At 48.5% G+C, this 24654-nt stretch overlaps 9 protein-coding genes, 1 long non-coding RNA gene and 5 other non-coding genes across 17 annotated transcripts; 12 read left to right on the forward strand and 3 right to left on the reverse strand.

Annotated features, from left to right (window-relative positions):
• Positions 1–77: 77 nt before the first annotated feature.
• LOC138927842 (sperm-associated antigen 7) lies at positions 78–1601 on the forward strand. Its single transcript, XM_070289182.1, has 2 exons — positions 78–206; positions 288–1601. The coding sequence occupies exon 2, from the start codon at positions 349–351 to the stop codon at positions 1108–1110; it is 762 nt and encodes a 253-aa protein (XP_070145283.1). The 5' UTR covers positions 78–206; positions 288–348; the 3' UTR covers positions 1111–1601.
• A 168-nt stretch (positions 1602–1769) lies between these two features.
• Positions 1770–2971, forward strand: LOC108074613 (uncharacterized). The gene is made up of 4 exons (XR_011445924.1): positions 1770–2000; positions 2174–2233; positions 2409–2465; positions 2648–2971. It is a non-coding gene; the product is annotated as an uncharacterized protein (transcript).
• Positions 2031–2104, forward strand: LOC121502510 (small nucleolar RNA Me28S-Cm2645). Its single transcript, XR_005991028.1, has one exon. It is a non-coding gene; the product is annotated as a small nucleolar RNA Me28S-Cm2645 (small nucleolar RNA).
• Positions 2267–2342, forward strand: LOC121502513 (small nucleolar RNA Me28S-Cm2645). Its single transcript, XR_005991031.1, has one exon. It is a non-coding gene; the product is annotated as a small nucleolar RNA Me28S-Cm2645 (small nucleolar RNA).
• Positions 2501–2575, forward strand: LOC121502511 (small nucleolar RNA Me28S-Cm2645). The gene has a single exon (XR_005991029.1). It is a non-coding gene; the product is annotated as a small nucleolar RNA Me28S-Cm2645 (small nucleolar RNA).
• On the forward strand, positions 2745–2819 carry LOC121502509 (small nucleolar RNA Me28S-Cm2645). Its single transcript, XR_005991027.1, has one exon. It is a non-coding gene; the product is annotated as a small nucleolar RNA Me28S-Cm2645 (small nucleolar RNA).
• A 228-nt stretch (positions 2972–3199) lies between the features above and the next one.
• LOC108074563 (uncharacterized) lies at positions 3200–4170 on the forward strand. The gene is made up of 2 exons (XM_017166665.3): positions 3200–3522; positions 3593–4170. The coding sequence occupies exons 1-2, from the start codon at positions 3322–3324 to the stop codon at positions 3779–3781; spliced, it is 390 nt and encodes a 129-aa protein (XP_017022154.1). The 5' UTR covers positions 3200–3321; the 3' UTR covers positions 3782–4170.
• On the reverse strand, positions 3813–8802 carry brun (trafficking protein particle complex subunit brun). Its single transcript, XM_017166663.2, has 10 exons — positions 8604–8802; positions 7774–8535; positions 6873–7714; positions 6569–6812; positions 5954–6510; positions 5408–5898; positions 5157–5350; positions 4906–5097; positions 4637–4844; positions 3813–4569 (listed from the first exon to the last, which is right to left on the reverse strand). The coding sequence occupies exons 1-10, from the start codon at positions 8800–8802 to the stop codon at positions 4347–4349; spliced, it is 3912 nt and encodes a 1303-aa protein (XP_017022152.1). The 3' UTR covers positions 3813–4346.
• Positions 8803–9242: 440 nt separating this feature from the next.
• Mt2 (methyltransferase 2) lies at positions 9243–10460 on the forward strand. 2 transcript variants are annotated; one of them, XM_017166664.2, is made up of 2 exons: positions 9243–9378; positions 9437–10460. In XM_017166664.2, exons 1-2 carry the CDS (start codon positions 9318–9320, stop codon positions 10414–10416), a joined length of 1041 nt encoding a protein of 346 aa, XP_017022153.1. In that variant the 5' UTR covers positions 9243–9317; the 3' UTR covers positions 10417–10460. The 2 variants fall into 2 exon arrangements, with proteins under 2 accessions (XP_017022153.1, XP_070145282.1); XM_070289181.1 differs by having other exon boundaries at positions 9256–9382.
• On the forward strand, positions 10440–11713 carry LOC108074489 (putative gustatory receptor 59b). The gene is made up of 2 exons (XM_041775783.2): positions 10440–11507; positions 11569–11713. The coding sequence occupies exon 1, from the start codon at positions 10571–10573 to the stop codon at positions 11483–11485; it is 915 nt and encodes a 304-aa protein (XP_041631717.1). The 5' UTR covers positions 10440–10570; the 3' UTR covers positions 11486–11507; positions 11569–11713.
• A 190-nt stretch (positions 11714–11903) lies between these two features.
• Ced-12 (engulfment and cell motility Ced-12) lies at positions 11904–14638 on the forward strand. Its single transcript, XM_017166700.3, has 4 exons — positions 11904–12102; positions 12358–13371; positions 13424–13975; positions 14043–14638. Exons 1-4 carry the CDS (start codon positions 11991–11993, stop codon positions 14540–14542), a joined length of 2178 nt encoding a protein of 725 aa, XP_017022189.1. The 5' UTR covers positions 11904–11990; the 3' UTR covers positions 14543–14638.
• A 158-nt stretch (positions 14639–14796) lies between these two features.
• Positions 14797–17371, reverse strand: Patsas (palmitoyltransferase Patsas). Its single transcript, XM_017166563.2, has 2 exons — positions 15510–17371; positions 14797–15446 (listed from the first exon to the last, which is right to left on the reverse strand). Exons 1-2 carry the CDS (start codon positions 16989–16991, stop codon positions 15255–15257), a joined length of 1674 nt encoding a protein of 557 aa, XP_017022052.2. The 5' UTR covers positions 16992–17371; the 3' UTR covers positions 14797–15254.
• Positions 17372–17593: 222 nt separating this feature from the next.
• On the forward strand, positions 17594–20699 carry ThrRS (threonine--tRNA ligase). Of its 2 annotated transcripts, none has more exons than XM_017166708.3 (4): positions 17594–17721; positions 18360–18420; positions 18479–18912; positions 18970–20699. In XM_017166708.3, the coding sequence occupies exons 1-4, from the start codon at positions 17668–17670 to the stop codon at positions 20554–20556; spliced, it is 2136 nt and encodes a 711-aa protein (XP_017022197.1). In that variant the 5' UTR covers positions 17594–17667; the 3' UTR covers positions 20557–20699. The 2 variants fall into 2 exon arrangements, with proteins under 2 accessions (XP_017022197.1, XP_017022196.1); XM_017166707.3 differs by lacking the exon at positions 17594–17721 and adding an exon at positions 17741–17949.
• Positions 20700–21019: 320 nt separating this feature from the next.
• Positions 21020–22311, forward strand: LOC108074600 (uncharacterized). Its single transcript, XR_001770699.2, has 2 exons — positions 21020–21213; positions 21549–22311. It is a non-coding gene; the product is annotated as an uncharacterized lncRNA (long non-coding RNA).
• Positions 22312–22498: 187 nt separating this feature from the next.
• Rab6 (RAS oncogene family member Rab6) lies at positions 22499–24626 on the reverse strand. Its single transcript, XM_017166715.3, has one exon. The coding sequence runs from the start codon at positions 24257–24259 to the stop codon at positions 23633–23635; it is 627 nt and encodes a 208-aa protein (XP_017022204.1). The 5' UTR covers positions 24260–24626; the 3' UTR covers positions 22499–23632.
• Positions 24627–24654: the final 28 nt, after the last annotated feature.

Below are 24654 nucleotides of genomic sequence, written 5' to 3' on the forward strand. Positions count from 1 at the left end.
GAAAGTCCATCCGCTCAGTGTAAACAGCTGTTGTGTAATGAAAATATACCAAAATACCGCAATTCCGCGCGAGTTGCCATCCCCGTTTGCTATTTGGTGCACAAGCACCGGTTGCCAATATAATTATAAATATTTTTAACCAAATAAACGACCAAATCAAAGGCATTCGAACACCGCGACAGGCTAATAATATCCGCCAGAGAGTGGTAAGTCATCTAGAACCCCGCCCGCATGAGCGAACGGCCGATTAACTGAGATTCCCTCGCATTTTCATGGTGGCGTCACAGGCGCAGCGTGAATTGATCAACAACGGACGAGGAAAACACGGCTGAAATCCCCTGGGACAAAATGGACCTCCTCGACTCGATACTGAACGCCATGGACGCGCCGCCAGCGAACAATGAGCAGCAAAAGACGCTAATCAAGAAGCAGCGCGAAATGATGGAGCGAATGCAGAACAAGCAGAAGGAGGAGCTCCTCCGCTTTCGGAAGTATGTGGACGAACGGATGGGCCGATTTGCCAAGGACGACAGAAAGTGCATTGAGTTCCAGCCGCTGGACAAGGTGCATCGCTCGGTGATACACGAAATAGCCGAGAACGGCGGCTTCATAGCCATGAGCTTTGGGCGCGAGGATGTGGACAGACACTCGGTGGTATACAAAAAGGAACATGCGCCTGGGGAGGACGAGGTCACGGCCCGGCGAAACGGCGACGGCTGGAACGTGGAGATAGCCAAAGAATACGCGGAGCGGCGGAGAGAGCGGCTGGCCCAGGAGCAGAGCGACAAGCAGGCCTCCACCTCCGAAGCGGGTTCCTCCTCCGCGACCGGAGATCAAGACGGTGGGGAAGTGAAGCCCACTACCAACTACAAGGCCAAGTATGCCCACCTAATCGGAGAGTCGGCCGCCCTGCAGGCGGCACGGAAGACGGAGACAAACCAAAGCTATGGGTTCGTGCCCAGCAAGAACAAGAAGGACATGCGCTCCATCGAGCAGACGCTGGCCGATATTCAGGCCAAGAAGCGCTTGCGACTGCAGCAGCAACAGGAGTTGGAGCAAGAGCAGGAGCAGGTGCAGGAGGAGGCGTCCACATCCACAGAGGACCCATGAACACGCGGGGACTCATTAGTTTAAAGTTGACTCACCTAACACAAGACTGTCACAACTCCAAGAAGGCAATTTTTAACTTAGTATTGTTATTTCACCCTCCTCTTCATATTGTATACCCTGTAAAGTGATTCATGAGTTTCCTTGCATGCCAAAGAAGATGCCTTTCGGTTCGGCTCGCACTTCTGGTCCAGTTATCATCGCTCATATAGGATATGTAAATCGAATGCCTTAATAACGCGTTTCCTACAAATGCCTTCGTCTTGGCATTGTGACAGTCTTTTGGTAGTGTGGGTCTAAGGATTAGTTTTGTTGATTCAGAGATTAGTCACATGCAAAGTCCGTCGACTGCCATGTAATCATAAGAAATAAGCAATATAATTTGTTGGCCAATTAGGATGCGATAGTTGAAAGTGTTTAGGACAAGTCATGTAGCCACGGCAGCGTCCGACTCGCAATATCTATTTATATAATAAAACAAAATATAGAAACGAAGAAAAGGTGAGTTTGCGAGATTTAAATTCATGTGTTCACCACGGGAAACGCACCAGTGCTGCCAGACTTGGCGTCCATGATTTCCGCGTTCTAGTGTGCCCAGAAACAGCGAAAGCTTAAAAACCCAGAGGTTTTTGAAATTTTGTTGTGGGAAAGCCATATTTTCATCTGGCCACTCAATTTCTCATACCACGTGTTGCGAATTGCAGAGTTTTAAGAAGTAATGGAAATAAATATGATTTTCTCCAGAAGAAAGAATGAAAATAATAAATTAAGTGAAATCGAGGCACAATTGTTTAAAGACCACACATAATGACACCATGAGCAATACCGTGGCGTGGAAACCAAACCCGCAATAACATGGCAATTCTGAGACTTCTCAGACCTCGCATGGAAAGGTGAGACTTGTATTAAAAATGGTTAATTCCTTTTTTATGATGAAAACTCTAGATAGGGACATCTGATGTCTATGACTGATTTATCTTGATAGTAGAACTGATTTCAAAAACAATGTTCTAAATATATTTTCACATTTAAATACCCTATTAACGTATTTTTTCCTTTTTTACAGAGCAACTGGCATTGTTTAAACAAAAGCCTTAAGATAAAAAGGCTACCTTAAGTTCAAAAGGTAATAAATATTAAAAATCAGCGTCATATTTAAGTTTCTATGATGAAAACTTAAGATAGGGACATCTGATGTCTATGACTGATTTATCTTGATAGTAGGAACTGATTGTACAAAAACTATCAAAATTCTTTTTGGAGATTCGTATAATAACTAATTATTTTTGTTTTATTTTCAGTCGAATGTGTCTCAATTGTGTCACAACTGAAGCCGTAAACAACGCGACTTGAAGATGGTAAGCACACCTTTAAAAACTAAACTTATTTACACGTTTTAATGATGACAATCCATGATAGGGACATCTGATGTCTATGACTGATTTATCTTGATAGTAGAACTGATTTTATAAACAACTTCTTGAATATAGTTGGCTGTTTTTAATATATAAACTAATAAGTATTTATTTTCTTTTTCCAGGAAACTGGCATTGTTTGAAATAAAGCAATCTGGAAAAGAGCCTACCTGATATTCAAAGGTAATAATTATTAAGAAATCAGCGTTCAGTCATGTTTAAGTTTCTGTGATGAAAACTTAAGATAGGGACATCTGATGTCTATGACTGATTTATCTTGATAGTAGAACTGATTACTAATATGTTATATTAAATATCCTAAAAATTAAATGTTTCTCTTAATTAAAAAATATTTCAATTATTTTATTTTACAGGCACGTTGACAGCCAAGAAAGGATTACAAAATCCTGTTCCATATTTTAATTCAATAAATAAAAAAAATTATAAAACTTTTGGTATTTTTATTTTTAAAAAAGGGATGCCAACTTGCTTGAACAGTAGATTAGTGCTATTGTGTAAATATATAACACAAAACGTAACAACGATATTATATATTTTGGTTTTAAAAGCCATTTTACACATTTTTTTATTATATATATATATATATATATTTATTATATATTGTCAAAACTACATTTAAAAAAATATTGAAATTTACTCAATTTGTGTGACCAGTGTCCACTGTACCAAAATAATTGCCCAGGTTGGCAGCTCTACACCACTGATAACAAAAAATAAAAACAAATTACAGAAATAGTAACAAATTTGGAACCGGCCAAGACCGGCCAGTTGACCAAACATGCTGCCCACCAAAACGGACTCCCGTCGCCGTCTCAACGCAGCGAGCTCAACGCCAGCAGTTGGAGAATATGTCAAGGTGGTGGAGACCCAGTGCGAGACTGATGGTTTCGTTAACGAACAGTGGGTAGAACCGACGATCCAGAGGCCAATACCCTGGAAGACCATAACCATTATCCTGGCGCTGTTTGTTGGCGGCGTAGTGAGTATACTACTTTAGTTAGTATCGATCCGATCCGATGACTCAACCTATTGCATTTCTTTGTGTCCAGATCTGTCTCGCCTTCGCTACTCTCTATTGGGTGACGGACACGGGCGATGAGCGATCGGATCGAGTCTGGGCGCTAAGTATTATCGGGGCATTGACCTTTATCCCCGGGGGCTACTACGTGTACGTGCTGTCTTGCATCCTCCTCAACCGAAACGGATTCACCATGGACGAGATAAGAAGACTCGGCTGAGGGATGATGAAAGTGGAAACGAACCACAACACAAATCGTCAAATAGAGTTTATTATTGCATTTAGACTACAAGTTATTCACACATTTCATTGGCATATAATTTCTTTAGCAACAATCTTAATGTTTGATACATGTTTGTGTGTATTGCCCCGGTAATTGTTGTATAAAAATATTTGTAAATACGAGCTTGTTATCAAAATGTATAATGCTTGGCGTGGTTTAGTGCGCGGAACATTTGCTATCTATATAAATACACCACGGCGTAACGCATGTTTAGATATATGTTTTACAGGCATGGACTATAGGTTTTATAAGATATATGCTATGTTTATGGCCACTTTCTCTATCAAGCATAAAGTACATACATTATATGTTTGAGCTTAATTATATACATTGTTTATACGTTTTTATTCTGTAACTAGTTTAGAGTTGGTTTCTTTACAAACAATTGCTTTTCGTGTGTGCTTTCTTAGGGGAAATACATAATTATCGAGGAATGGGTACATGTACACAATACATACGCAAACGTAATAACGAAATTAAACTAGCGACAGTTAACAACAATTCACTGCTCCACAACGGTGACCTCGATGGGGGGAATAAACTTCCACACATGCGCCTGCTGCTCGTCGTAGCTGGAGGAGAACATGTCCGATTGGTGCTCAGACTGCTTCTGCTGCGGATTGCTGGAGCACTCTATGCTGGCCTTGAAGCGCCCGGGCGTAAAGAATATCACAGAGCATGTGTGCTGCCGCTGCTCCTGCTTCTCCAGCAGGGGAATTGCAATTCTGAGGAAAAGATAGAGAGAGAGAGAGGTTTAAGACCTTGTCCTACTTCATTTTTAGGCTGCCCTACTTATTTGGTCCTGAAATGGCCACGCGTGTCTCCAGATTGTAATTCTCCATGCCGTTCAGGTAGTCCTGGTAAAACTTAATGCTCAACACCAAGTTCCTGAGCGGTTGCAGCGATTGATTGGCCAGCTGGATGCTCAGAAGCGAACGCTGACCCACCGTGCACGCGATCTCGCTGTGCGGCTGCACGGGCGTCTCCTGAAAGCTTATGGCTGGGGACAACAAGACAATTAAAGGCTTTAAATCGACCAAGGAAAGGCTATGAAAACCTACACCACTGCAAAGGCGAAACAGCCGTCAGGTCCACCATCGACTGGGAGAGAACTATCCCTCGGAGCGAGGCTACACCCTGAATATCCGTTCCAGTCAGCAGCCAGTTGATTTTCACCCGTTCGGCTATGTGAATTGAGCAGAGTTTGCTCAGGGCATCGTTAAACGAGAGAAGCTGCGTCCGAAAGCATAGTTCTAACGAAGAAGATTATTCATAAATTTACATTAAAATATAATGAACACCCAGGTTATACCCCTTTCCAGGTTTTCGGCCACCTCAGCTGCCCGGGCGGCCACCACTTGCTCTAGCGAGCAGCGATCCACCGGTATTGGCACCCGGCAGCTCTCCTTGGCCTCGATGAGTATGTTCTTGGTGTCCGTGTAGTTGAGCGACATCTCTTGAGCGGTTAGGTTGGAAATGTCCAGCACCAAGTAAAATTGTGAGGCCCTAAACGATGGAATTCCAATTATTACAGTTTTTGGGAAAGTCATAATTATAGCTTACACTTCGGCCGGCAAAACATCCCAGCTGGTGATCTGCGCACTGGGCAAGAGTTCAAGGTTAAAGGACACTGCACACTGGCGGCAATAGCCTGCCGTTAGGGCTTCCCCGCCCGAGTACTTCAGCCGCACTTGCGCTTCTATGTGCTGGGAATATTGCGAGCCCAGGCTAGACGGTCCTGCGCCTCCTCCTCCTCCTCCTGGCTGCAAGCTTAAAGCAGCCAGCGAATGCTGACCGGCCGAGATGGTGGAACGAAAACTAGAGTTCTGTGGCTCGTGGCGACGATGCTGCGGCGAACCAACTCTCGAGGGCAAGCTGGCGTGCCCCGATGTGGACATATTGGAGTAGGGCGCGAGGGAAGCAGCAGCTCCATAATCACCGCCAGCAGCACCGGAATTCAAGGAAGCGGGTGGCTGCGGACAAACAAAGTCCGCTTCGGCATAAATGTGCAGGTCAAAATCTATCGAACCCAGCGGAGGCACTGGCAGTTTGGTCTGCAGGGAAACAGCAATTATTATTATTAGATTATTATTATTAAAAAAATACAACCTTCAATGCCTCTTCGTCTATCCGAAAGATCTTTTTCTGTAGCTCCTGCTCCACATTCGAGTTGATGCCCACTTCCAGGTACTCCAGCGGCAGTGTGGTGCTCTCGTTCGTGATGGTTATCGTGCAGCAGGAGGACTCCCCATTGTACAGAGTCAAGCTGGCCGAGGTAACCACTATGTCGGCACTGTTCATATTGCTAAACGTCGCGGTCTGAGGCAGGGATGTTTTCACCCCAATACGGGGCAGGGCGGGTATCACATCCACTAGATAGTTGGGCGGAAAGCTGCGACCACGCATATGCTTCAGCCGACAATTGGACTTGACGCCGAGCGTGTGAGTGCTGTAGCCCTGCAGGTCCAACTGTCCGGTCTCAATGGGCGTGCCATGGAGCGACACATAGGTGGGCACGTGTGGCTGCAGGACAATCGTCTGGGGCAGGGACTCGAAGACCACGCCATTTGTCAATAATCTCATGTCCGTGACGGCCAGTTCAAAGGGCAGAGGATTGCGCAGGCGCACCGTGACCTCGCTAAGATCGTTTTGAACCCACAGAAAAGCTGAGAAAGAGTATATCAATTATAAAGTTATTAATCTCTATCATGATCGCTAGCTTACCTATTTTATTCTTGTCCTTCTTCTTGTCCCTGCGGTCCACCGAGTTGAAGTGGATGGGCGTGAAAAGGAACGGCCCACTGTCTGCCTTGGCCACCTTTATGCGCTGCGGCCGCAGATGGGCGGGCAAGTCCTTGACCTGACAGTCGAGACAGTAGGGCAGATCGGTGAGATTGGCGGGCGGTATCACAGTGCCATTCTCCAGCACCAAGGGAACGGGTGAGCCCTCGCATTGGGCGCTTAAATTCTGCAAGAATTCCAATTAATTATTTATTTCCTCTTGAAAAACTCTCGTGCACGCCATTACTTGCAGTTGCACAGCCATCTCGCTTTGCTCCGTGGGCGACATATTGTCCCATTGGGTCTGCAGCAGGAAGGTCATGTGTCGCGTGGCCAGTGCAGAGTGCCCCAGGCGCCTGGCAGCCGTTATGAGGGTCTGGACCAAATCGATCTGCAGTGCCGGCCAGCCGGCAGCATTCTCCAGCACCTCAAGCGGATCCAGGCACAACAGGTAACCGGTAAAGCTGCCCAGCATCAGGCGGTAGCTCTGATTCCAGTCTGGCGCCTGGCTGCCCTGCTTAACGTGCTGCAGTGCCGCCAAGCGCTGGAAGTAGGCGGCCTTTCTCTGATATCCGATCTGCTGGTATAGCTCCGTGATGATCTCAAATCTCTTGACCTTCTCCGCCTCGCTCATACTCAGATTTATGTACAGGATATTCTGCAGGAACATGGCCACATCCAGAGGGCGATTCTGCTCTATGCAAATCCGCGAAGCCTTCAGGGCCGCCTCCGTTTCAATGGTGGCCGCATGCCTGTATTTGCTGTAGTTTATGATGGCCTTGCGATAGTAGTTGGTGATCTCCTCGGCCTTTAGTATATTCCCCGGCAAATCGCCGTTCCGCTGGTGTCCAGGAATGGGTGCCGCCGATATTGTCGAAGTGGAAGAGGACGACGACGTGGAGGGCGTATCCGAGGCGGAGGAATTGGTGGCCGTCGTCACAAGGGAAGATACCGAGGAGCAGGAAGATGAGTTTGAGGTCACGCGCTGAGCAGAGTCTACATTGTTGGCAGTGACTTCGCCAGCAGTGACCTTCTTGGTGGCATCGCTGGCCCGCCACTTTTCCGGGGTGCTCTTTAGGGGAGATGTGCCTGGAAGGGAACAGGGAGGTGATCTTAACAGAACTAGACTCCACTGGATAGTTACTCACCAGCCTCTTGAAGCGATGAGTTCCGGTGCAGCGTCTCGATCTCCCGCATCTGCGGATACAGCAACATCGCAGAGGCGGCACACAGACCCTCCTCGGAGGCGCCCACCCACAGGGAATCGCCAACTGACTTTAAGGTCTCGTTCGCATTGTGGTACAAGCTCAGGGCATCATCCACCAGGCCCGCCTGCAGGGACAGATCTGCCAGGTTCTTCATCACACGACCCACGCACCTCTTTCTATTGTTCCTGGACTCCATGTCCAGGCCGACAAAGTCGCGCTTCTCGAAGGGCGCAAGCAACAGGCTCACCTTGTCCGCCTTCTCGCGGGATCGCTCCAAGCGTCTCGATTCCAGGACCCAAAACAACGCGCTGGCAAAGTCGCCAATCCGGGACTCAAGATCCGCACAGGTATCCTGTTCGCGATAGAAGAATGCCTGCGACCTGAAGTTGGAGGGCGTGGTGAACTCATCCTGCAGGCGACGACCGCTTATCGGCGGCGCCTGGCCCTCGCCAATGGTGTCCAGCGGTGGTTCGTCGGGCCCAAAGAAAATGGCACGGGATTCGTACAGCGTGGAGCCGTAGCGCACCTTTAAGGACTCGTGCTGGCGGCAGAGCTCATTGAGCTCCGTCTGGTTGTCGAAGCGCCCAATGGTGATGAGTCCCAGCAGGCGACGATGCGTCTGAAAGTCCCCCCAGTCATTGTGCTCCACGGGATGGTCGTGGACGAAGCGTATCCAAATGGAACGAGGATTGCCAGCGGAATCTGCGGGAAAATCGTGATTTTAACGGCGAAATTCAAGGAAAACAAGCTCATCAGCTCCTCCAGCTCACCATTCACCCGGATGTGACTGACACGTCGCACTTTCTCGAACGCCCGCTGCAGGACGCGGGCGCGCGACGGCCCCACACCCCGCAGCAGGACCAGCAGGCAGCTGTGGTGCAGCGCGCTCTGCTCGTAGTCCGGCCGGGACATCGCTGGCTCCACGCCACCACCACCGTGCGACAGCATCAGGCCAACGGCCGCACGCATCTACTCCGCGCGGCTCCACCAAGTTCCAGTCGCTGTCCCAGTGCCAGTCCCAATCTGGAGCCCGTTGACACTTCACTTGGCATCTGTCCCGTGCGCGACGAGTGCCTCAGAGGCTGATCATTTCCCTGCCAAGGTGGGTTAGCTCTGGATTTCGCAGTGGTTTCGGTTTCTGCGGAGGAGCCTCGGCCTCCTCCCCCTTTTTAGCTTGACGAGTAGCGCTGCTTTCACCTCGCTTTACCGCACTTTCACGGCGCTTTCCTAGTGCTCGGGACACGCCCACATCAAGCCCGATGCCGGCCACACGGGGAATATCCAAATTCTCCGCCAATTGTTATATAAATAGCGTTTAAAGTGCTGAAAACAGTTTTTTGCGAGGAAATTGTCCAATCAGTGCGTGTCGACTAGTCGCTGTGAGTGGCAAATCGCACAGATTGCCAGAGCGGCAGGGTCACACTGACAATTGCGCTTCCCAGTGTGACCAGTTGGCTGGAAACAGCTGGTGCTCGGTTAATAAAATGGAATTTCGGGTTTTAGAACTATTTAGCGGCATTGGCGGCATGCATTACGCCTTCAAGTGTGAGTAAGTGGATGCACAAGCCTGCAAACATAACATAACTCCACCCAAACCCCACAGATGCCCAGCTAGAGGGGGACATAGTGGCCGCCTTGGATGTAAACACTGTGGCCAATGCGGTTTACGCGCATAATTATGGAAGCAAACACGTGAAGACCAGGAATATTCAGAGCCTGAGTGCCAAGGAGGTGGGGAAGCTCGGTGCCAACATGCTGTTGATGTCACCTCCCTGCCAGCCCCACACCCGCCAGGGATTGCAGCGGGACACGGAGGACAAGCGGTCTGACGCACTCACTCATCTCTGCGGGCTCATACCGGAATGCAGTGGTCTCCAGTACATTCTCATGGAGAACGTCAAGGGATTCGAGGGCTCTCAGGCCCGAAACCAATTCATCGCAGCCCTGGAGCAGGCGAGCTTCCATTGGCGGGAGTTCATACTGACACCCACGCAGTTCAACGTTCCAAACACGCGGCATCGCTACTACTGCATTGCTCGCCGGGATCAGGACTTTCCGTTCCCTGGAGGCAGGATCTGGGAGCAGGTCCCCTTCGATGTAGTTCTAGATCAGCCGCTTGCCCGAATATCGGAAATTGTGGAGGAAAATGTTCCTGACGACTTTCTAGTCCCCGATGATGTCTTGTCGAAGCGAGTCCTGGTTATGGACATCATTCACCCAGCACAGAGTAGATCCATGTGCTTCACCAAGGGCTACACGCACTACACGGAGGGCACGGGCTCTGCCTTCACGCCTCTCTCGGAGGAGGAGTCCCATCGGATATTCGAACTGGTCAAGGAGATCGATACGAGTGGCAGCCCGGAGTCTGCGAACTCGGAGGAAGTGCTGCAGCGACGACTGGATCTACTGCATCAAATAAAACTGCGCTACTTTACGCCCCGCGAGGTGGCTCGTCTGATGAGTTTTCCGGAGGAGTTTGACTTTCCCACCGAGACGACGAACAGACAGAAATACCGCCTGCTGGGCAACAGCATAAACGTTAAGGTGGTGGGAGAGTTAATCAAATTATTGACTGCCGTGTGAATATTTTATAAAAGACCTCAATTAGTAATGCATTCTTAAGGACATCCTTGAAGTAGATTTGAATCTCTCCTGATTAGCACTCGCCCTAATTGGACAAATCGACTTTAGTTGCAAGCGGAAACTCTTCAAAGACGGTTCACTGGGGTTTAGGACGATGAAGTTGATAGCTCGGATATATAACGTATACACCGTGGTCATCGGCATGACCTCGTACATTTTCATCCGTGGAAAATTCCGGCAAACGAGGCTTACGCATGTGTATACTTTCATAGTCAATGCCTTCACACTGACCCTGCTACCTGTGGCCTATTGGGAAATGGCCCAGATTATGACAATGGTCAAGTGGCTGCCGCCCTTCATGTGGATAGCTCCATATCTCCTGTACTCCATCAACTACGTTGTGATTGCGTACACATTGATCTCTAGGTGCTATCGGGATGCAATTTTAGTGGATCTTCAGCTGGTTATAGTCCAAGTGGACGTCGAGATGTTACGAACGGGGCGGCGGATAAGCTCCATGCTGCAGAGATTGCTTCTCCTTAAAACCTGCACGCTGATGTATTTGTTCGTGGCCTTCTTCCTGTCCCTGGTGATGTACCAATGGGGCATGCCTTGGCTGACTGTGCTTAAGGGACTGCTGGCTACCATTTCCTTCACCATTCTGGTGTCCACCACATTTCTTCACTTTCTGTCTTTCTGGCAAATATTGCGAGGCTTTGACTTTGTCAACCAACAGCTGGAGGAGATCACCAGGATTGGCTCTAAAGCACAAGCTAAGGAACTTGTCAGTCTCTGGGCCTTGCATGCCACCCTCAGCCGGACAGCTCGCCGGATAAATGGCTATTATGGACCTCAAATGCTGGCCTGTCGGTTCGATTACTTTATGTTCACCATCATCAATGGCTACTTTGGAACTGTGTACGCCAGTTACGAACACAAGCTTACTATAGACAAGTTGTTGGGAGTTTGCATATATTGGGTGCGAAGTTTGGACTTCTTTTTGAACGACTACATCTGTGATTTGGTGACTGAATATATATCAGAGCAAGGTGAAGTTTACGGCGTCTGAAGGTGGTGCCATGTCCCATGAGGTGGGTAAATGGGTTCCTGGATTGTCTGGAAATAATTTTAAGATCTGACTTACATTTCCAGCTGAGTTCCTATCTGATCTACGAGGGCAGTATGAGGCTAGACTTGCGAGTTTGTGGACTCTACCCAGCCAACAGAAGGAAATGGCTACAAATGATGGGATCTATTTTAGTCCATTCTGTGCTGCTCCTGCAATTTCATATGGTTATGATCAAGAAATAAGAAGCTGTATATTGTATAAGTCAATATTACTGCAATTATCAATTAAAAATGTAATCATCATTTTAAATTCGCATTCAAACCATAGAATTTCCCGCTCATAAATAAAAGATACCATTCAGCTTTGGTATTTTTCTTTCCACAAATTATACCTTTTACTGTTATTTCACCCTGGTCACACTGTTTTGGATTAATCAACAGCGAAAATATTGAAAGAAGATTAAAAACAATAATAATTGCACTTCTCGCTTAAAAAAGGTGCCAAAATGATTACCAAAAAGGTCACGGTCAAGGACTCGCACATAGTGAAGATAGCCGTTGAGCGGGAGAACCACATAGCGCAGTTGATAAACCTGGATCAGAGGCATCCCCTAGCAAGTAAGTAAATAAAACAAATAATTACGATTAGAGACGATTTCTAGGCAGGAAAACAAGGTCAAACTAGCTAATATAGCATGTAAAATGTGGGAACAAAGAGTGCTTAACCTTTATTAGCTAGTTATTGATCTGGGAAATCCTATGTGCGGGACCAACGCCCTTTGTTATCGTGATGTCAGCGACGCCGCTCATTAAAATGCAGCGCATTGACGAGAACAGGAAGTCGTACTTATCTCCCCCCTTCTCCCTCCACAGGCAAAATCCAGGATATATGCAATGGTTGGGGAATCAGTGACCACCAGAACTACGCCCTGCAGTTCTGCGAGTCCAACAACCAGAAGTACGTGACCGAGAAGAACCGGAACGAGATCAAGAACGGCTCCGTACTGCAGCTGCAGTACTCGCCCTCGAAGACGGCCAGCGATGCCATGGAAGTCCTGCTGAATGGCAGTCCGCAGGAGAAGGCGCTACGCCTCAAGGATCTCACCGCATTGAGCACCGACCACACCTTTGCCCTGGAGTTCATCAAGGAGAAGGGCCTTGACACACTGATCAAAATGATCGAGGATGTGGGCCAGACCAATGAGGATATTCTCAAGTACAGCCTGGCCAGCTTTGTGGAGCTGATGGAGCACGGCACAGTGTCCTGGGAGGTCCCAGAGAATTCTTTTGTGCTCCGCAACATTGAGATTGTGCGGAACTTCCAGAAGTACCCAACGAACTGCGGGGAGAGCGCTCTGTCCAACCTGGAGAACATTGTCCAGTGCAGCAGTAAGCACGTGCTGGTGGCCGAGGACATCAAGCTGCAGGACATACTGCGCCTACTGCAGGAAGTTAACTCGCCGGTGATGCGCCAGAATGCCATTGCCCTGCTGAACGCGCTGTTCATGAAGGCGGACGAGGGGAGAAGAAGGACTATTGCCCACACCATCAGCGCTAAGCAGTTTCGCCTGGCGCTGATTGGCAACGGCCTGGGAACCGAGATGACCCACCAGCTGTATGTGCTGCAGACGCTGACCCTCGGGCTGTTGGAGAAGCGCATGCGCATGAAGATGAATCCCCAGGACCAGGATGCTCACGAGAAGATTAAGGAGCTGCGACGCATTGCCTTTGACGATCACACCAACGCCCTTAACCAGAGCGACGATCACATCCGACGTGGTGGCGGTGGCTCCGGCGCCGGCAATGTGAACTTCTCGCAATATTACAAAAAACTGGGCTTTAAATGCGACATAAATCCGGCCCAGGACTTTATAGAGACGCCGCCAGGTAAGGTTTTTTTTAAATAGTTAGGAATCTTTTTTAACACATCCTTTTGAAGGCGTTTTGGCTCTGGACTGCATGTTCTATTTCGCACGGAACTACACCCAACAGTATGCGAAGATTGTGCGGGAGAACTCCTGCCGCGCCGACGAGCACGAGTGCCCCTTTGGCCGCACCTCCATCGAGCTGGTCAAGGTGCTCTGCGACATCCTACGCATAGGCGAGCCACCGGCCGAGCAATCCGGCGACTTCCAGCCCATGTTCTTCACCCACGACTCGCCCTTTGAGGAGTTCTTCTGCATCTGTGTCATCACCTTGAATCGCACATGGAAGGACATGCGTGCTACGGCCGAGGACTTTAGCACCACTTTCAGCGTGGTGCGGGAACAGATTCAGCGCACCCTCAAGGGCAGGCCCGAGAATCTGGAGGATTTCCGCAACAAGATAGCCTTGCTGACCTATCAGCAGATCACTGCCCTGCGCCAGCAGGAGCGCACATCGAAGGAGGAGTGCGATTCAACGGCCTCCGCGATTGTCAAGTTAAAGGAGAAGATATCGCCTCACATTCTAGAGCTGATCAAGCAGCAGAGGCTCTCGTTTTTGGTGGAAGGTAAGAGCCAAGTCTGGTCTTTAAATACTCCATGTCTCAGGATTAACTTTTACATTCGCCTAAATAGGCACACGTTTTGCCAAATACTCACGGGGAACCAGGACAAAGGACAAATTCTGGTATGCCCGACTGTCGCCCAACCACAAGGTCATCCACTATGGCGATTGCGATGAGAAAACCATACCCACCTTGGAGGAGCTGCCCAAGAAGCTGCCCATTAGCGAGATCAAGCAGCTGCTGGAGGGCAAAGAGTGCCCGCACATGAAGGAGGCTCGCACACGCAAGTCAGCCGTTAATCTGGCCTTTTCCATAACGTTCGAGAACATGGAGCACTCCACTCTGGACTTTGTGGCTCCGGACGAGAGCATTTTCAACTACTGGACAGATGGGATCAATGCCCTGCTGGGCCAGCCGATGGTCAGCAAGCAAAAGAACGAGGACTTTGATACGCTGCTCTCGATGGAGATAAAGCTGCGTCTGCTGGACACTGAGGGCGTCGACATAAGCAAGGATCCGCCGCCCATACCCGAGGACCCGGAGAACTATGACTTTTGCTTTGAGGGCTGAAAAGGTGAAAGATTTTATAGTTCTCCCATTTACACACATATATTCATTCACCCAAGATACATGCCAAAGTGTACCCACTATTCTCTCCGATCTGATCTTCTGCTAGTATTACTTGTGCAATTCCCCGACCACGACATGAGCCAACTTGAACATTTAGTGAACATTTACACACCATTTATTATTATATTAGGTATTATATAATATAGAGATCATTAAATAACACATTTTATACATAACAATTTTGTACAAAAAAGACTAACAAGAGAAGCGTATTATTCTTTAAGGCTAGAGTTAAAAAACGAAGGGATCGCGGAAGGGGATGCATTCATAGGTTCCTTATGAAATAATGGAATCAAGCTTAAGGGGGTTGACCCATGTGACGTCCGTTTTTTGGACAGTTTTTTGAAAAAGTTTCCTTAGGACTCAGCAATTTGAATCTCTAACGGTTATGCAAATGTAATTTGCAAAGCGCTCTTCACGAAAAATTTTCAAAAAAGGTCCGAACAATGGCCGTCACATGGGTGAACTCCCCTCTTCCCTTGTGGGGTACCCTTCGAGTGCAATTGTAGATGATAAATCACGCGCAGAAGTAAGCACTAAGCCTGGGGGCAGCCTACCCGAGTGGGTCGTCGTCGCCGGCTGCCACCTATCTTCATTATCCACGCACGGGCAGTTTGCGCCTTCGAGCGGGGGCTCGATCCTAGATCCTTAATCAAATGTTATCCTCCAGCAGCAGATCATTGTCATCGCCTCGGTCCGGCAGGCACACAAAGAACTCCAGCAGGTTTAGGATGGGACCGCGCGAGAAGGGATTCTGGTAGCGACCGCGCTTGTCCCGCAGATAGGGATAGCGCTTGTAGTTGAACATCTCGTTCGTAGTTAGATTCATGCACGCATGAAGGATCTGCAATGGAAAGTGAGAGAGTTAGCACATATGTACCTTTATATTCCCACAGCCAAAACCCACCGAAGTACAGGTGAGTATCCAGCCCAGGCCGCAGAAGACCACCGCCTCGATGAGGCCCAGCACGTAGAGCATCGTGAAACCCTCGATCATGACGCAGTAGCAGGCGAAGTAAATAGTGAAGGAGCAGTTGACGGCCACCGAGAGGACGAAGAGGAAGAACCACATCCGGTTCCGCAGGCCAACGCAGTTGTAGATAAAGGGGCAATGGTGGTCGAAGTAAGAGACGCACCGGTTGCACACGCGACAGTGCTTGGCCCGCAGCGGGCGGAGGCACCGGCAGCTGTGGCACAGCCGGGTCAGCATCACGTTCCGCTTCTTTAGCTTGTCAAAGTACGGGATCTGCTTGATGGCCCGGTAGTAGGCGTCCGAGCTGAGAGGTATGTAGCCTGGATCCCGGCGGTTGGCTATGGCCCAGCTGATCCACATCACGGCGTTCCAGTAGATGAAGCAGTAGTGCGAGCGCCTCAGAATGTTCCAAGTGATCGGGATTGCACGAATCATGTACATGGGGTAGCCCCACAGCAGCACCGAGAAGAGGAACAGGAACAGCGGCCCCTTTGAGTCGCCGGCTCCTCCGAAGAGCCAGCCCCAGCTCTCCGAGACCGACGGTATCCAGCGAGACTTCTTTTTCACCTCCCCGTACAGAAGTCGCACCACATCCTGGTGCTGGTGTGCCTGGGCCAGCATGATTGGCGTCTTGCCGTTCTTGTCGCGCGGCTCCAAGTCCAGCTGGGATTTCTCGCACAGCAAGCGCACGCAGGTCATGTTGCCCGAGAGGCAGGCCAGATGCAGTGGCGTGGACCCAAAGTTATCCGTCTTCTGGAGCTCCACGCCCGAGTACATGAGCAAACGCATCAGATCCGCGTGTCCCTTGTAGGCCGCCCAATGGAGCGCCGTGTCCCCGTTGATGTCCGTCAGGTTGTTTAATGCTCCCATGCCCAGGAGATAGGCAGCCGTGGCTGTCCGTCCGTACATACAGGCCAGGTGGAGTGGCGTTAATCCTTTAAAGTCTGCCGCGTTGACGGCTACGCCCGCCTGCAGGAGCACCTGCACCACGGAGGCGTGGCCCTTCCTGCAGGCCCAGTGGATGGGCCTCGGGCCTTGGGTTCCCAGACAAGGCAGATCAATGGGAGCCGTGCGCTCGATGAGGTACCTCATCAACTGGACGTTCCCGTTCAGAGCTATCCAGTGGGCGGGGGTGTAGCCGTGCCGATCCCTCGCAGACAGGCACTCCATGCCAAACTTGTCCACCAGGTTCTCCACCTCGCTGACCTCGCCGTTCTTGATGATATCAAAGATGTCGTCAAGATTTACAGTCGTTGCCCCGTCCAGACCTTCAAAGAGTAGCACGTTCTCGTGGTCCTCGTTGCCGCCGCCATGACCGCCACCCGGACCGCGTCCCGTCAGCGGCGGCGAGTGCGGTCGGTGGTCCAGATGGATGTCGTCGGCATGGGCATGGCCATCCTCCTCCGCCACAACCATGTTGCAGGAGGAGGAGGCCGTCAGGGGCAGCGCCCACACGCTGCGCGCCGCCCCCGGACTCGGGTGCACCTTGGAGGCCACGTTGTAGAACTCGAAGTCTACGCCAAGACGATCCGCCGTTCCACCGTTGCCGTGATGCAGGGGGTTTTCCAGTAAATGTGCAATCTTGTTGCCGTTTCCGGGAACGCGACAAACGAAATTTTCAGCCCGTTTCGGTGAGTTCTAAGCGGAGCACGCAAGGTAAACACGACTGCCCTCGATGGCGAGAAATTATGTCAGCACTGGGAGAAAATCAATAATTAGTCCGAATGGCAGGACTCGAATTGGGGCCATTTTCGAATTCGAGTTGGCGCCAAAGCACCAACAGCTGACCGTTATTTTTGGTAACTCTTTGCATGGTACAATTATATAAGGTAGTCTTGGCGGAATAGGATTTGTAGATGATATAATTAAAAAGATAATGGTTTTATAATTAAATTCTTAATAATTTTGAGTTGGGAAGACAGTATTAAAATAGAAGTGCAAAATTTCGCACATTACCGACGAGACCACCTTATATAATTGTATCATGATATTTCGGCATTGCAGTGTGGCAGTGTATTATAAAACGAAAACCGGGCGGGCACACTGCAGCTATCTATCTGTCTCGCTCTCTGGTAAATTTATTTCGTAAAAAATGGGCGACAACGTGGTGACGGAACTGAATAACTTGGATTTGAACAAGCAAAAGGCATGTTAAACTCTTTACCAACATCTATCGAGTGTATGGGAAGTGCTAGATAGCGGAGTTATGTTTAAAATAGCGCTTTATAGCGCCTCAAAGTGTAGCAACTTTAGCCGTGTTTGCCAAAGAGCGGCGGCGGTGGTACCGAAAATTCAGACGCAGCCAACACAAAAACAACAATACCAGAAAGAACCTCAACAGCAACAACAACAGCAGCGGTGCTACGCAACTTTGGTTGGTGTTTCCAATTGTTAATAACTTTCGTTCGATTTAAATGGCAATGCTCCCCTTTACTGCTGGCACGTGTAATTGTTTTGTGTGTGTGTGTGTCGGCCTGCCTGCGTGTGTGTGTGTGCAATGAATCAGTGCCGGCTCCTGTGACGTCACTAACACTCATTTTAAGATAGTTACCACTCGTAAATGTGATTCCCAATTGCATCAGCTGAAAAGTAACAAAGAAGCGGCGAGATAAAAAGAGAATAGGTGCCGAAAAACTCATGTATCTCTCAGTGCTGTGTCCCCAATTGTTTAAACAGTCAGAACCAGTCGGGAGATAGCGAAAGACGGCAGACATTCGTGCATACGTAGCATAAAATCTTTACCTAAAACTAAAACTTATTGATTTTTCTCACATGGATTTGCAGGCGGCCAAGATGAAGAAGGAGAAAAAGGAGAAGCCGGCTGGCGCCAGTGACACTCGCAAGGGTAGGTGACCAAACCAAAATCCCTAGAATACCCATTACCTTAAAAAATTACCCCGCAGAACTCAATCCCTTGCCCAAGTACATCGAGGAGCGTAATGTCTTCTGGGAGAAGTGCAAGGCGGAATACGAGGCGGAACTGGCGGCCAAGACACGGGAGGCCATCAAGGTTACGCTGCCCGATGGCAAGCAAGTGGACGCCACATCCTGGGAGACCACTCCCTATGAAGTGGCACGCGGCATTAGCCAGGGACTGGCCGACAACACCGTCATCTCCAAGGTGAACGGTGAGGTTTGGGACCTTGACCGCGTCCTCGAGGGTAACTGCACCCTGCAGCTGCTGAAGTTTGACGATCCAGAGGCGCAGGCCGTCTTCTGGCACAGCTCGGCGCACATTATGGGTGAGGCCATGGAGCGCATCTACGGCGGACATCTGTGCTACGGTCCGCCTATTGAGAGTGGCTTTTACTACGACATGCACTTGGAGGGAGAGGGTGTAAGTAGCAGAGAAAGAAGAGAGAAGCTTAGCTAAGCGCATGTGCTCTTTCAACAGATCTCCACCAATGACTACGGCACCATGGAGTCCCTGGTCAAGCAAATCGTCAAGGAGAAGCAAAACTTTGAGCGACTGGAGATGAAGAAATCCGACCTGCTAGAGATGTTCAAGTACAACGAGTTCAAGGTGCGCATTCTGAACGAGAAGGTCACCACGGATCGCACCACCGTCTACAAGTGCGGCTCCCTGATCGATCTCTGCCGCGGACCCCATGTCCGTCACACTGGCAAGGTGAAGGCCCTGAAAATCACCAAGAACTCCTCCACTTACTGGGAGGGAAAGGCCGACGCTGAGACTCTGCAGCGTGTCTACGGCATCTCCTTCCCCGATCCCAAGCAGCTCAAGGAGTGGGAGAAGCTGCAGGAAGAGGCGGCTAAGCGAGATCATCGCAAGATTGGCCGCGAGCAGGAGCTATTCTTCTTCCACGAGTTGTCGCCGGGCTCGTGCTTCTTCCAACCACGCGGAGCCCACATCTACAACACCCTGATGGGCTTCATAAAGGCGGAGTACAGGAAGCGCGGCTTCCAGGAGGTCATTTCTCCAAATATTTACAATGCCAAACTGTGGATGACCTCCGGTCACTGGCAGCACTATGCGGAGAACATGTTCTCCTTCGAGGCGGAGAAAGAGAAGTTCGCCCTGAAGCCGATGAACTGTCCCGGCCACTGCCTCATCTTTGATAACCGCAACCGATCGTGGCGCGAGCTACCGCTGCGCATGGCTGACTTTGGTGTGCTGCATCGCAACGAACTGTCTGGCGCCTTGACCGGATTGACGCGAGTGCGTCGCTTCCAGCAGGACGATGCGCACATCTTCTGCGCCCCCGAGCAGATCAAGAGCGAGATGAAGGGATGCCTGGAGTTCCTGAAGCATGTTTACACCATCTTTGGCTTCTCCTTCCAGCTGGTGCTGTCTACACGTCCAGAGAACTATCTAGGCGAGCTAGAGCAGTGGAATGATGCGGAGAAGGCGCTCGCGGAGTCTCTTAACGAGTTCGGCATGCCCTGGAAGGAGAACCCCGGCGATGGTGCCTTCTATGGACCCAAAATTGATATTACCATTATGGATGCTCTGAAGCGAGCACATCAGTGCGCTACGATCCAGCTGGATTTCCAACTGCCCATTCGCTTCAATCTCAGCTATATCGCCGATGACGGCGAGAAAAAGAAGCCGGTGATCATCCATCGCGCCATCCTCGGATCCGTGGAGCGTATGATCGCCATTCTCACGGAGAACTATGCCGGAAAGTGGCCCTTCTGGCTGTCCCCGCGCCAAGTTATGGTGGTGCCGGTGGGCCCAGCCTACGACCAGTACGCCCAGACGGTGCGGGATCAGCTTCACGATGCCGGCTTCATGAGCGAGGCTGACTGTGACGCTGGCGACACCATGAACAAGAAGATACGAAATGCTCAACTGGCCCAGTTCAACTTCATCCTGGTGGTGGGCGACAAGGAGCGCTCCTCGAACACCGTCAATGTGCGCACACGAGACAACAAGGTCCATGGCGAGGTGTCGGTGGCAGAACTGATTACGAAGCTGCAGAAGATTCGCGATGAGTTCATTACCAACGAGGACAGCTTCTAGGTATCCTCTATTTTGCACTATTTATCTAATCGTATACTTAATATTTGCATAGCAAAGCAAGTACGCATTTTTTGTTCTTTCTCCATGTATCTACGACGCTTATGAAACCGGAAAACACAAATAAAAACCAAATCCAAAACTGATTGATTAGTCATTCTTTTGTTTTTTTTTTTAATTGAATGAAGGTGAAGTTTTCTTCTATTCTATTTATGAGGTCATTTCTTCACCGCTTTTCCTTTTAAGGTAAGTACCTGTTGAAATAGTTAAAGAAGTCAAGTGCTAAATTTTAAAACGATTGGTCCAGTACATTTTGCTTTATTGTGTACACCAACTTTCAACTTTGTGATAATCATTCAAATTCTTAGAAAATAGAAATTCATTAAATGAATCAATTTTCTTATCACTTGAAATTGCATAACCTTTATTATCACCTTTCATTTTTATATTTTTTAGCAGACAAAATTAAAAAGGAATTTCTTGGAATGAGAGTTCACAACATTAAACTATACCCTCAAATTCAATAGAATAATACTGATGTGGCTGCCACAGAGTATAAAAACGCTGTCCAGCGGGGAAAAAATAGACAGTCTTCACTATTTATTTGACAAGATGCGTTTACTTGTAGTGCTTTTAGTTTTCGGAGTTGTTTGCCGAGAAGTGAGTATAAATCAGGAGTCCAAAACGAATGTGAAAATAAGAAAGGGAGAAAACTAAATTTGTTATTGCTGTGCAAAATTAAAGCTCGAGGTCTAGTCTGCTTGATTTCAAATACATACGAATTTGAAGCTTGACTTATGCCAGAAAAATTGTTAGTGCAGCGGAATTTGTTTAGAGATACGAATGAACTCTTATATTAGTGCCTTTTTAAACGAGCGTGTCCCAGAATTCCAACGTGATTATTTCTGGGGAACTTCTGGTATAAAAAAATTAATCTATCTTGGTCTCCCTCATAATTTTCTTAATCCCAAATTATTTTATTTATTTTTCCACAGACCTAGTCCAAGAAATTCCAGCAGATTGGAGGAAAATATATGCCCACTTGGTTAGCATCCAAAACTATCGAGAGTGGGACTCAATCACTAATCATTTAACAAGATGCAAGTCCTACTGGGTAGACATCAGAGATGTTGGGTCAAACAATTACTTCATGTCGGACACTTCCGGACGGGAAGCTCCTTTTTTGAAATGGTCCCCTGGGCACCCACGTTATAACGATGATTATGATTGTGTGAAGCTCACAAAGAACAGCCATAAAATGAAAACCTGGCCTTGCAGCCAGCAAAACCATTATATTTGTGAGACCTAAAGTCGTTATTTCCCTATTCAATCCATATAACACCAAAATTACGCCGAAGTAGTATTGAGTTTGGGCAAATTCCGGATTTTCCTAATGTTAGAAGGAACATACTTAATTTTTTTATTCCCAGAAATTCTTGTTTTAATCCTGACTATTCTTAAAAATTGTAATCCCAAAAATTTTAAATTATTTTAATGTACAATTCAAAATTTAAGCCCCCACTCAGAAATGGTGTCAAGGTTTACTTGATGGTTTCAAATAATTCTATGAAGCAATCCAATTATTGCTGCGACTGCTCGAAATCTCTAGAATCATTAATGATCGATCTATATTATTCAAATCATATTTACCTTTAAATAAATGTGTAATAATAGAGAAATAAATATGTTGAAATGCAGAAATGCAGTTGGTAGGCGGCATGAAAGCATCCGGACATATCGCCAATCAGTATTATTAAATTGTAATTGTTTTATGGGTAATTCATTCGTTTTCGTCAGCAGTTTTGGACCTGTCATGCCGCGATTCAGTTCCCATTTTCAACGTGTGAACGTGGATTGCGATAAGATACGGTGCCCCCAAAAGCGTTGAACCCCTTTTTGTGGGAGAGGGATTCGTAAATGGGTTGAGAATGAGTCATGATTTGGGTTTGTTTTTTCTTTTAATTTATTGCTAATAATGTGTATACTTTCATTTCTTCATAATTTGATTTATTAAAAATTGCATCCATAGTTTGTATGTTTTTATTTCAATTATCAATTTTGTAAGCTTATGCTTTTCGCGTAAAAAATGCACAAAAGTTCTCTCGCTAATCGAAGCAAAAATCGTTAATAATATTGTTAAGTGTTTTACTCTGCTCGTGCTGCCTGCTGTCTGTCTGCTTTAGTTTTCCTTTCTGTTGTCATAAAAATACATATTATATATCTGTGTATATTTATTCATAAGATGCACGTGGCCAAGTCCTATGCCATCCAAAGTTCTTCCAGTTTTGCAGTCGCTCGCTGTGCTATAAAAAACGAAATGTGGACGAAACAAAAGCCGCAAAACAGAACGGAGCACAGACGGGGGTCTAAAATTGGAAACTACGTGTGCCCGGAGAACACAAAGGTTGGCTGCGTGGTATCTACGGTTGTTGTTGGCTTGGGTTAATAATCATCATCATTGCAGCCGCTGCAGGAGATGCCGAATGCTGGAATGTCGGAGGATCTGTACGGATCCGTTCGGGCACCGCTTGGCCTGACATAAGTACTTGAAACTGCGGTTAGTTTTGGGAATCGGAAATGCACAACACTATCTTCTTGTCTGGGGTTAGGCTAACTCGCAAATATTACTCTGATCTTGATCCCTGATCTCGTGTCAATGAGTTAGCATATAGCCTACGCTCGGGATTACTTAGCTCTCGCCTGCCGGCTTAATTAACATTATTAATTAGTTAGCCGATTTCGTTAATTGTTTGGTTTTAGTCTATTTTTTGCCTTTGCTATCATTTTTTACTTTATAAATTAACTTAAACGTAAAGTTGTGTATGTGTGTGTGTATAAATTGTAGATGCTGGGGGGCGCGCTCCGGCTTGGAGTCCCGGAATCCAGCTGGTCCAGCGTCCAGCCACATACACCTACTCCTGTGTGTACAGTATACACCACCCGTCGCCAGCGCGTGTGTGTGAAAATGCTGTGAAATGCTGGGCCTGCTGCTCATCTTCTGCTTTTTCTCGAGGGGATTCAGGGTTGGATTGGATTGGGTTTGGGCTCGGGGTTTTGGATTAGATCGGTTCAGCTAGTTCTAGCAGGCGCAGCCGCCCTCGGGATCCTTCGTCTCGTTGGGCGAGTCCTTTAGCACCACCTCCTGCATGTCCTCGGAGGGCTTGTTCTCCGTAGAATCCATGCCGGGCAGCGCCGCCGCCACGCGCCTGAACAACTGCTTTACATTGTAGCCGGCCTTGGCGCTCGTCTCGATGAACATCACGTTGAGCTCCTTCGCCTTCCGCTCACCCTCCTCGGTGGAGACCTGGCGCTTGTCGGAGAGATCCGTCTTGTTGCCCACCAGCATGATGATGACGTCGCTGCCCCGCTCCGTGCGCACGTCATCGATCCACTTGGAGGTCTGGTGAAACGAGTTTGTGTTGGTGATGTCGTACACGACGACGGCGACGGTTGAGTCGCGTATGTAGGAGGGTATGAGCGAGCGAAAGCGCTCCTGGCCCGCCGTGTCCCACAGCTGCAGCCGCACCGTCCGGTCCTCCAGGTACATGGTCTTGGACAGGAAATCAATGCCGATCGTCGCCTGGTACGTGTTGTCGAAGCTGTCGTACATGAAGCGGGTAATCAGCGAGGTCTTGCCCACGCTCTGTTCGCCCAGGAACACGAGCTTGAACTTCCGCAGCGGATTCCCAAAGTCGCCGGATGACATCTTGGTACGTGTCTACTTTTTCTTAATTACGGGTTTGCTGACCTCTCTTCTCGCTCCGCTCACCGCTCTCCGCGTTCCGCTTTCCACTCTCCGCTCTCCTCGGTTGCGCACTCTCCGCTCTCCACCTCTCCTCTCTGTTGATACTGCTGCTGGGCTGGGCCTCTGCTGGTCTTGGGCTAATCCTTGGGCACGGCTCCTGGCTGTTGTGTTGTTCCACGACGCGGACTCTGTTCGTTGGCGAACTTACGGTATTCGTTCCAGCTAGCTGTGTCCCGATTTGCGGTTCAAATCGTTCGAAAATCGCTAGTTTCGTCGTGGAAAAATTAAGTGTCTCTGCTTCTTCTTCAACTTCTGAGTCAGTTACTGTGTGACCATGGCATGCGCAAAATGCCAAA

Source organism: Drosophila kikkawai, chromosome 2L, assembly GCF_030179895.1.
Source record: "Drosophila kikkawai strain 14028-0561.14 chromosome 2L, DkikHiC1v2, whole genome shotgun sequence".
Taxonomy (NCBI): Eukaryota; Metazoa; Arthropoda; class Insecta; order Diptera; family Drosophilidae; genus Drosophila; species Drosophila kikkawai.